Source organism: Vespula pensylvanica, chromosome 5 (assembly GCF_014466175.1).
Source record: "Vespula pensylvanica isolate Volc-1 chromosome 5, ASM1446617v1, whole genome shotgun sequence".
Lineage (NCBI taxonomy): Eukaryota > Metazoa > Arthropoda > Insecta > Hymenoptera > Vespidae > Vespula > Vespula pensylvanica.
In genome coordinates this window covers 2,892,759-2,904,428 of record NC_057689.1, presented here as the reverse complement: position 1 = coordinate 2,904,428, position 11,670 = coordinate 2,892,759, and the positions used below count along the sequence as shown (strand labels likewise).

General features: G+C 31.7%; 1 protein-coding gene across 3 annotated transcripts in view; it reads left to right on the top strand.

The window, feature by feature from the left end:
• The window catches only part of LOC122629361, an 87,250-nt gene extending 77,060 nt beyond the window's left edge, over positions 1 to 10,190 (top strand). For 2 of the 3 annotated variants that reach the window (XM_043812735.1, XM_043812733.1), the window contains 5 exons: positions 1,861 to 1,938; positions 4,051 to 4,232; positions 5,954 to 6,152; positions 8,062 to 8,168; positions 9,624 to 10,190. In XM_043812735.1, the coding sequence (XP_043668670.1) occupies positions 1,861 to 1,938; positions 4,051 to 4,232; positions 5,954 to 6,152; positions 8,062 to 8,168; positions 9,624 to 9,749 (692 nt within the window). In that variant the 3' untranslated portion in view covers positions 9,750 to 10,190. The remainder of the gene's footprint in view (positions 1 to 1,860; positions 1,939 to 4,050; positions 4,233 to 5,953; positions 6,153 to 8,061; positions 8,169 to 9,623) is intronic. The other variant, XM_043812734.1, reaches the window with a different exon arrangement.
• The last annotated feature ends 1,480 nt before the right edge of the window (positions 10,191 to 11,670 follow it).

Here is an 11,670-nt window from a genome sequence, read left to right as displayed (position 1 = left end):
TTTTTTTTTTTTTTTTGATAAGTGAATTTCGTGATCGAATCGATCAATGAGCGACAAGAGAGGGACAAAAAGAAAGAAAGAGAAAGAGAGAGATTATCGCTTCGCTAGGTAATTTCGTGTCACGATTGAAAACGAAAAGAATAGTTTTCTACAAAAAAGAGAGAAGAGAAAAAGGAGAATCATTGACATCGGCCTATTTTCGGATTTTACGTAGATAGAGAGAAAGAAAGAGAGAGAGAGAGAGAATTAGTAACACGTATAAAAAGAACGATAAACGGATTACGAAAAGAAATAGTAGTGAAAGATAAAAATAGAGATAGGAAAGTTACAAAGGTACGAACTATTGTAAACGTTCAGTTCTCGTGCCTTTGATAAGAAAGAAAAATGTGAATGATGACCGGAACGACAGAGAGAGATTTTTTCGATGATCGATATGACGAGAAAGGATTCTCTTTTCTTTTCTTAATTACATTTTTCTATCACTTTTCTTTTTCTTTCTCTCTCTCTCTTTTTTTTTTTTCTTTATTTTTTTTCTCTTGTCTGTTATTTCTTTCATTCATCTTCACGACCGCATTTATACTTTCCAAGTTTTTCATCGACAAAAACGAGTTTCTTTCTTTTTTCTTTTTTCTATTTTAATTTATTGAAAGAACAGAAACTTGTTTTAATAAAATAAAAATAATATCAATGTTGGTACAGACGTACGCGTTTGCATTCGAAAAAAAGATATGGTATGAAAACATCCATTCATATTTAGAAAAAAAAAAAAATTAAGGAAAAAGAAAACGTAAAAGTCTTTCGTTTTTTGATTTTCATTTGAAGGAAAATGTACTAAGCTGTTATTTATATCGCTGCTCGCGAAGAATATGTTTTTAAAATGTGATCCTATAAAGAAAGATGAGATCCCAAACTTGTGCCTAATTGACCTTACACACACATACTTTATACACACATGTGTATACATTTATAAATAAAATTTTTTCTGAAAGATCACGAAACGAATGTTTGACTTGAAACGAAAAAAAGTTACACTCGCCCGGCTTACACAATTAACGAAAGAAAGATAGGAAAGAGAAGAGAAAGATAAAAGGACGAGAAAAAAGAGGATACAAAAATCAAAAGAAAAGAAAAGATAAAAGAAAACGAGAAAGAGAAAGTGGTGAGGAGGGGGGTGGAGGGAAGTAAAAAAAAAAGGTATCGGTTCGATGAAACTTGCAACGGAGTAAACACGTCAAAGGGATTTTCGTTTGTGGTAACGAGTTACTTCACGAACGGAGCACTGGCAACGTTAGTGTATCTTTAGAAAGGCAAACTCGCGTGGAATTTAAAAAACAATCCCGGTATTTTTACGAGTAAGAAGATTTATTTGCTCTTTCATAACTGCAGGAGAAAGAACAAGAGCAATGGCAGTACACTGCTATCATATTTCTCTGTCTCGATGAGAGTAAATGCTTTCGTAATACAAACAAACAAATACACACAAAAATATATATATATATATACAGATCCACACACATAGACTTACACACAGCAGACATACACGCGTAGAGTATGCAGATATACGTTTATACGCTCTTTAGCCGACAGTTGTAGATCGTATTGTTAATCCTTGAAAACTCTCTAAGCGAAGGGATAAAAGAGAAATATTTTAAAGAGTTCCATCTCTTCTTCCAACCTCACCCCATTCTCCCATGGGATACTCGATCGTCGATCAAGAATAAACTTTGCTTTATCCATCTTGAAAAATCTTTATCTTCCGTCTACGCTTTTTCCGTGTTCGTTCGATAATGTAATAAATGTTATCTCAAAGACATAATTGTTGATTGTTGATTTTCTTATTATTTTTACATTTTGTTTCAGCGGGGACTAATCTCGTGGGGAAGTTTACTCAAAGCGTACGTAGGATCGTTCAAGATGTCAAGGACGAAGGAACGTCTAGTGAGTATATTGATATCATCTGCTCTTATCTTTCTTTTCTTTATTTTCTCAATTGACGCGTATTCGACAGATACGTAAGTACTTAATCACTTAACTACATACGCGTAAAACGTATTCGATTGAATAAATAAAAAAAGAAAAAGATAGAAAATGGACAAAGAGGAGCTATCTTTCTTCTCAATTTCGAATAAGTCGTTGTAACTAAGTGGTTAAGTAGCTAGTCCTTGAAATAATTTGAAGAAACGGGTTTACCCTTCTAAGTAGCCCTCCTCGAAAACAACTAAAAGTCGTTGAATCAGTGAAAAGACGATTGTAGAATCGGGCAATCGTCGGAAATAAGTCGTTGGCTAAGAGCCAAATCAGACAGGTTGTTAGTTTATCTCTCTCTCCTGAATAGAACCAGTGCCGGACATTGGTCCTATCTATTCGGTTGTTGATTCGGTTAACGTCGGGTATTTACGGTACGTGTGTTAGCTCTATTAAACTTGGATTAACACTATCTAATTAACACGCTCTTCCCGAGTATGCCAATTCAACGCGTTTACCGTAACAAAGATGTATGGTTATTCTCTCTCTCTTTTTGTCTTTCTCTCTCTTTCTCTCTCTCTCTCTCTCTCTCTTTTTGTTTTTCTCTCTCTTTGTCTCTCTCTCTCTCTCTCTCTCTCTCTCTCATTATGATAATAACAAGTAACTTGGTAGTACGTACAAATACATTCATTATTTCTTTTTTTTCTTTTTTTATTTTTTTAATAAACAAACTCTAGATAAATGAAGTATATGTATATATGTGTGTGTGTGTGTGTATGTATGTATGTATATATATATATATGTATATACAATACAAATATATATAAGTGTATATACTTATAATTGAAATTGGATTCTCTTGTGCATTTGTATGGTGGTTATGATACTGAACATTCATTAATTTTAAAAATGTAAACAGTTTCTATACTAACCTATACATGTTAAAAATAAAATAAAAAGATCATATACATACGCAGACATACGCGTACTTTAGGTTATAAATGTTTCATTCAAAGATACATTTTTTACAATTTGTAATCTAGGAACTTTACAAAGTGCGTTCTCATATAATTAATTTATACTGTTATATAATTTATACGCAATAATAGTTATCATATGTGTACAGCTACATGGGTAATATTAATTAATTAATTAATTAGTTAATTAATTAGCTATCTAATTAATTAGATAATTAATTATTATTATATTTCTCGTTTGACGATATAATTACGATGGAGAGAAATTCTATTAGCCATTCTAAATTAAAAGGCTTCGTACTAATAATAACAATAATAATAATAATAATAATAATAATAATAATAATAATAATAATAATAATAATAATAATAGAGAAATTAGATCGTACCTACGAATTAGTCGAAGCATTGATAACAAGGATAAATATCCTTTTTCCTTTGGAAAATTCGATATTGCGAAATGAAAAAAAAGTATCAAGCATAGATGTCAATTTATCACGGTGTATGCCAACCAACGCGTATTCGTTTTATTTATGTCGGCAAATTTCGTTACTACTGTACGTTGTCGAGTTAATTGAGAATCAATCGAAACTGGGTTTCGTGGAAGCAGTTAGATACTAGTATCAGTTGGCACCGATTTAAAAAGGTTTTGGTTGTCGTATAGAAACGAAAAAAAAAAGAGAGAGAGAGAGAGAGAGAGAGAAAGAGAAAAGAAGAGGATACTCCCCTACTTGATAAAAACATTTAACGATTATTAACTTCACGATTAAACTTACGAGCCTTTAAGTTGCAAAATTTTGAAGAAGAAAATAATTAATAACATACGTACGTCTTTGCGTTCCCGTTTAATATAATTTTCTTGTTTCTCTTTTTAATCGAATTTTAAGATATCGTGAATTTTCCTCGTCGCGAAAACTCTTACTCGAAGAACCAACGAAGGGTCTCGATGAAAATAAAAAAAAAAAAAAAAAAAAAAAAAGAATGAGAGATCACATCGATCACATCATAATTACGATCGAGAACCCGATTACGAGACGTTGTAAGATCGTTAATAAATAAACATTTACTTACACATGTCCGAGTCCTCTCTAAACTTTATCAATTGCAGGTGGTCAAACGAAGGAAGAGGTTATAGAGACGAACGAACGACTGAGGGTGGTAAGGATACGTCTCGAAGGAAGTTATGACACCGCTAAACGTGCTCTAGTAGAGCTGATGTGCAAGTATACGGACAGTAAACAAGTCCGTAACGTGTTTCAACGTTACAACCTCCTGAAAGTTATGATCAAGGTGAGGAAACTTCTATCTAAACTTTCTCTTCACCACCTCTTCCACTCTATCCCCACTATCCTTCTTTCTCTCTCTCTCTCTCGTAATTATACGCTTCAACATTGACGCCTCTATCCCTTGTGCTACTCTCGTCCTTGGTCTTACCTTGTGAATATTATACCGTGAAAAGTAACTTTATCCTTTCTCTCTCTTTCTCTCTCTCTCTCTCTCTCTCTCTCTCTCTCTCTCTCTCACACACACACACACATACACTCATGACAAAACTTTAAATTTTACTTCTTCAGTTAGAATGTTTTACGAGTTAACTTTTCTTTACTCTTTCTCTCTTTTTTCTCTTTTTTCTCTCTCTCTCTCTCTTTTTTCTTTTCCTTTTCTTTTTTCTTCTTTTCCTTAATGTCTGTGAAAAAGAAAAAAAAAGAAAAGGAGAAGGAGAAAATAATGAGTATCCTCCGAAAGTTTATCGTTACGACGTACTTAGTTAAATCTTTTTCGAAATCATCGTTGCCGTTGTGCTTGATTTGGATTATCAAATAATGTTGCAATTCTTCCCCTCTCATTAATGCGAGATTTTTATTATTATTATTATTATTATTATTATTATTATTATTATTATTATTATTATTATTATCATTACCATCATCATCATCATCATTATTATTATATATATATATATATATATATATATATATAGAGAGAGAGAGAGAGAGAGAGAGAGAGAGAGATAGGACGTCTATGGCCTAGCTAGTAACAAAGGGCTATCGCTTATCGCTTAAATCCGTTTTCCCTTTAAAGTGTAACACACATATACGTTCGCATACATAGTTACGTACCATACGTGAACTATCCCAGCATGAAATTAACTTAGCGCGTGGAATTTCATGTGTCCTGTGTTACCTGTCCGGTTACCATCCAACGCATTTTGTTCTTTTCTTTTCTTTTTTTTTTTCTTCTTTCTTTCTTTTCTTTTTTCCTCTTCTTTCCCTTTCGCAAAGATGTTATCCAATTTAAACCACCGTCACCATTTTACTGTACTCGAGATAACACGAATTTCTTTTTCGAATTACAACGAATAATACGTACGTACGAAATATTAATGTTAAATTTCGTTCGAGACAGCCGTCAAAAGCATTTCACTTCGTTCGAAAGAAACTATTTATTCGATATCCACGAAACCGACGAATTTTACGGAATTTTTGGAATTTTCGCGGAACGTTATTTCAACGTAAGCCGACATATTCAATTACGTTCGTATTACTAATTGAATCGTTTGCTTTCTTTTCTTTTTATTTCTTTTTTTCTTTCTTTTTTTTTTTTTTTTTTTTTTGCTTTTATTTGTTCTTTTTCAACAGGATAAAAAAAAATTTATAGACAATTTTCGACGCTAAAATGAAACGCTTAATGAAACTCGAGGTTTGCTCGATCCTTTTTTCTTCCATCCCTTCGCACCTCCCTCTAAACCCCCTTCATTTCCTACCCATCCCTTCGTTTTCTCCCTCTAGACTCGCAAAGTTGCTCGTGCTGTGGTTTTGGTACGCTCAGTTCTCGTACGTAGTAGATACGTATATATATATACATGTACCACATTCTCAAATACATATATGTATATATATATATATACGTATATATGTATACACGTGTGTAGATGTGTATATATATATATATGTAGCACATATATACCATCACGGTTACACCATAGTTGTGGTTTTCCACCCTTTTCTCAGGATGTGATCAAACTAGAGACGCAGTACTGGACCCTGGTAGATATACCAAGGCAAGAGAAACAAGAAACCGTTCCTGCTTTCGTCCTGCGTGCCTGTTCCATCATGGAAAAGACACACAAGAGCGGTGAGGGCGTTAAAACCTCAGCACGATTGGCGGAGGAAGCTGAGACGAAGAGGGAACGAATCGAGAGACTCGAGGGTGAGTAAACGCCATTATCGGGGAGAACGAAAAGAAATGAACGAGGGAAACCTTCGTGAATGAACAGAGAGAGAAAAAGTGAGAAAGAGAGAGAGAGAGAGAGAGAGAGAGAGAGAGAGAGAGAGAGAGAGAAAACTAATTTCTATGACTTTCTAGCTCCTTCATATTTTCATTTCTTTTTTTTTTTGTTCTTTTCTTTCTTGTTTTTTTTTTTTACTTCGTTTTTTGTTTCCTTCCTTTTTCGATTAATCTTAATGAAAGAGAAAGAGAGAGAGAGAGAAAGAGAGAGAAAGAAGTAAGCAAGCAGAAAGAATACATCCAATCTCTGGTGGATCCAATCAACGACACGAAATTTCAGTGGAATCAAAGCAATCGATTTAATTTTATTTGTTTTATTACAGAGATACGTATATAGAATTAGATAAAGGGTAGAATTTTGTTAGATATATAAATATTTGTTCAATATTTGTAGGTACATAGAAAGGGTATATGATCATTTGTGATATTACATATTATTTGTTATATAGGTTTATGATATTTACTATTATTATTTCGTACAATATATATATATATATATATATTAAATATAATCTGTAAATTATAAAATATTTGATATATCATTATATACACACGTATATATATATATATACATAATTTTATATAAATAAATAAATTATCGGTTCTCCGACTCTCGAAAATTAATTTCGACCTAAAGAACTAAAGTCAAAGTTTTCAAGGTATCCGGATATAAAGTCCAAGTAAATTTACTCTGAAGGATCATTCGAGAAGGGAGAAGAACAGACAGACACAGAGAGAGAGAGAGAGAGAGAGAGAGAAGGAGAAAGAGAGAGAGATAGAGTGAGAAGGGTGTAGAAGGGTGTAGAAGGATCACTAGTCTCTTTCTCGCGCAAAGGCCCTTTTCCTATGGCAAATTGTGCGGAAAAAAGCGACGGACGATAGCTATCGCCTTCGTTGGAAAGTTTCCAAGCATGAATAATATATTATTTTCTGTCGTACGTACTCTCGAACGATCGAAGAGAAAAAAAAGGAAAAATAAGAAGAGACCAACTGAGCATCAATGAAATTTGTATCGAGATATCACAAGGTTGAAACATATTTGTCAGAAATTGATAAAACGAAAGGGAAAAGGGACAGACATATTCAATTTCTCTCTCTTTTCTTTCCTTTTTTTTTTTTTTTTTTTCCCCCCCCATGAATTTTCCATCATTGACGATATAATTATAAAAATAATAATAGTAATTATTATTATTGACATAATTTATTAAATTAAATAATAATAATTATTTATAATTACGAGTTACACAATTTAGCAAAGTTAAGTAAAAATACAAAAAGAAAGAAAGAAAGAAAGAAAGAAAGAAAGAGATATTTCAATACGTAAGGGAATTAGAATGAATGATTTATGACGAAGGATAAGTGTTGAATTATATACTACAATTTTCATGCTATTCATTATATAGAATTTGAAAATAAGTTCGTCTATAGGGAAACTGATAATTGTTCTCGTGAAATTTCAATCCTTTCTCTCGTTTCGTATAATTGATAGAATGCAAGCTAAAAAAAAAAAAGATGAAAAAAGAGACAAATGTATACGCAGAAAAAAAAGAGAGAGAAAGAGGGAGAGAGAGAGAGAGAGAAAAATAAAAAGAGAAATCAATCGTATTCTCAAATCGAATCAATCATAATTGTAAAATTTCACTACGATTGTAATTTCCCGCGTTCGTTCATTAATCATCGATATATTATATAAATGATTATTATGAAACAAGAAAAGGAAAAAAGAAAAAGAAAAAGAGAATATTATTGAATGACTCGTATTTCTGCGTATACATCGAATTCCGAGTTTCACGACAATTAATTCGTTTGTTCTATTGTTTCGTTGACGCAGGCATGACCACGGCAATGATCGAATCGGAGAATACCCAGATGACCAATGATCTGTACAGGCTGCTGAAAAAGTATACGGGACTTAGGAATCTTATTCGTGTTTTAAAGGTGTGTATAAAAAATCAAAAATAATTTAAAAAGAAATAAATAAGTAAATATTGAAAGAATGAAAAAGAAATGTTTTCTAAATTATTTGGGTATGAATTTTTTTTTCTTTTTCTTTTTTCTTTTGCTTTCTTTCATCTTCGAAAATTATTAATATTAAATAGGTGTGTAAAAAGATATATATATATATATATATATATATATATAAAACAATCAATAAATGTTGAAAAGGCTATACAAAATAATTATTTAGCGAATTATTTATTTATCTTTTCCTTTTTTCTTTTTCTTTTTTTTTCTGTCCTTTTTCCATCCTCGTCAAAAATTGTTATATATCGGATACGTATGTTTGAAAAATAAAAAAAAAAGAAAAAAGAAAATAGTATGAAGAAAAAGATCCATTTTTCAGATTTCTCAAAGGATAGATATAACAAGTTTTTTTTTCATCGGCAAGAAATAAAAATCATAAAGGTGTGCAAGTGCGAGTGTGTTGGCGATCAAAGAAAAGAAAACTCGAGAAAACTCGTTCGAACTTTTTTCTTTTCTTTTTTTTTCTTTTTTTTTCTTTTTCGGAGTATCATTTCGTGGTGTTTTCGTGCTAGAAAAGGTTCTATCGGATTTTATCGAATATAAGGTTCGAATTAGAAAAAGAAAGAGACAGACAGAGAGAGAGAGAGAGAGAGAGAGAGAGAGAGAGAGAAGAGTACTTTTAATCTTACCGGATTCGCTGTCTTAAACCGTTTGCACGTCGATTTCGATTTAACCGGCATTGCTTCGACATAACATATGGCGTGACGTTATTGAAAGCTATACACGTAAATCACCTTAACGCCATGGGATTTCCTTTTCTATGTGACAAAGGTAAAATCTATATAAGAAGTGAAACGTCACATGTGGTAGAGAATAGATCGAAGGCGGAAGGATAAAACTTGTGTTTTATCTCTCTTTTACTTTTTATCTTATCTTACAAGCCAATAGAAAAAGTGGACGATAGAAAGAAAAATCCGGATTTACCGAATGAAAAGAATTTTTCATTTTGATCATCTAACGATAATAATAATATGTAAATAATGTTATGCTTGTTCAATCTAGATTTACTTTTTTCTTTTTTTCTTTTCTTCGTGTGTGTATGTGTGTGTGTGTATGTGTGTGTGTGTGAAAAAAAAGATATATATTTTTAATTACATCGAAAATGAAATGTAAGAGAATGATCTTTCGATGGGTCGAAAGTATTATCGAAAATCGATAGGTTCAATGATTTTTCATCTGTAATTATAAAACACGTTCATGTATGTAATTTATTAATTATTAATTCATATATTTCTTATGCGACATATAATCTCATATATAAATTCATTTAAGGTTTATATTAGTTTGTAATTAATAAATTTATAATATAATAATAATAGTAATAATAATGATGAAGATATTACATGAGAATATTTTTTTTTTTCTCAGGAGGAGTACAACAATTCCAAGATATATCCAATGTTTCCACGTTACACGATCCTGAAGGATATGATAAAGGATATAATGCATAATCCAGATTACATGGAGGTTTGTCACGAGTTGGATCAAGCATAGCGGCCGGACCCCCTCCACCGTTCGCCACGGATGACCTTGTAAATTAAAGGTCATTTCGAGACGCATCGGTGAAGGGGGTGCACAGACCATGGTATCACCTTATTCCTAATTCAATCGAGATAATTTATTATGATCCTTGGCTTTTTTTTTTCAAAATGCTCTTTAGAGATCGATCGCATTTCTTTTTATTTATTAATTATTTATTTATTTAGTTATTCATTTATTTATCTATTTTCTTTCCTTTCTTTTTCCATAGCGATAGTTCATCCTCCTCTCTAATTGAAATTAAAGATGATTAGAAATAGTACCACTTTGCAATTTTATTTTTCTTAAACGCATCAGGACGATCGAATAATCATGATGCGAACTTTTTCAATCGTTTTTTCTAATTCAATGAAAATATTTAGAGATATCGAGTTTAGCATAGTTTAGTATAAAAAAAAAAAAAAAAAAACGAACAATAACGTAAAAGAACGATGATCGTCAATGCGTTGAGATACATTTTTTTTTAATTACTAACTGAGATATATTTTTTATTTATTTACTTATTTATTTATTTACTCTTAGTACGTATATATTACTTACCAAATAGTACTCTCGAGATAATGACTTATTAAAAGCGTAATAGCGCGTAATTACGTAGAGAAAGAAAGAAAAGAACAAAAAATTTAATAAATAAATAAAAGGAAAGGAACATCCTTTAGATTCTGATCTCGATCGGAATAGCCGCTTGCACGTTCGAACACAAAATTTAATGAGCAAATCGCGCGAAGTTCTCGTAAACTTTCGATCGCGCGACATACTTCGTGAATTTTTTTTAATCAAAGAGTAATAAGAAGAAGAATAAGAAGAAGAGAATAAAGAAGTAGAAGAAGAAGAAGAAGAAGAAGAAGAAGAAGAAGATATAAAAAAAAAATACAAGAGAGAGAGAGAGAGAGAGAGAGAGAGAAATAGAGAGAAAGAGAGAAAGAGAAAGAAAAATGTTGCTGTTAAACGTCGCTTGTAAAATCAAGATAATTAGATAGGCAGGAACACACTTCCTCTCTTATAATGCCCCACCTCCACCACCATTACCATCACCATCACCATTACCATCACCATCACCATCACCACCATCCCACCTTTAACCCTATCTTCAAATCTATATCAACGATTTCCCTGATAAGCATTTGTATATAATAATAAGCGCGCGTGTTCGTCCTTGATAATGGATGTAACCGCGAAATTACGAAAGACATAAGTGTGAAACAGGAAATTTTCCTTTTGCTTTATACGCTCGAATTCGATTTTCGTGACAACGCGTCGTGTGTGCGAATGTGTGTGAATGGGAAGAGAGAGAAAGAGAGAGAGAGAGAGAAGGAAAAAAAACAACGTTATCGGGTACCTCATACGTTATCACGATTATCGTATACTCGTCGAGCTTTTGTAAAAAAGAAGAAATAATGAAAAAAATTAAACTAAAAGAAAAAAAAAATAATTAAAAAATTAAGAAAAGAAAAACATAAAATAATGACGGGAAAGAGAAAACAAAAGAGAACAGAACAGGAGGTATAAAGAAAAAAAAAAAAAATAATACAGAGACAAGAAGAAGAAAACTAATTAATCGATTTTCCGCGGTGCACAGATGAAGAAGCGGTATATCTTCTATACCTACACAACAGGACAAATAGTAGCGAAGAAAAAAAAAAAAAGAAAAAATCCGTCAAACCTCTGAAAGGAAAAGAAAAAAAAAATTAAAAAATAAACAAATCAATAAATCGATTAAAACAAAAACAATATAAGGGAAAGCAATATTCCCTTCACCCCCCGGCGCATACGTTTTATAGACATATCGGTGCTCTAGTCAAAAAAATAATAATAATTATTATAATTATAATTATAATTATAAAAATTAATGATAAATAATAATAATAATAATAAT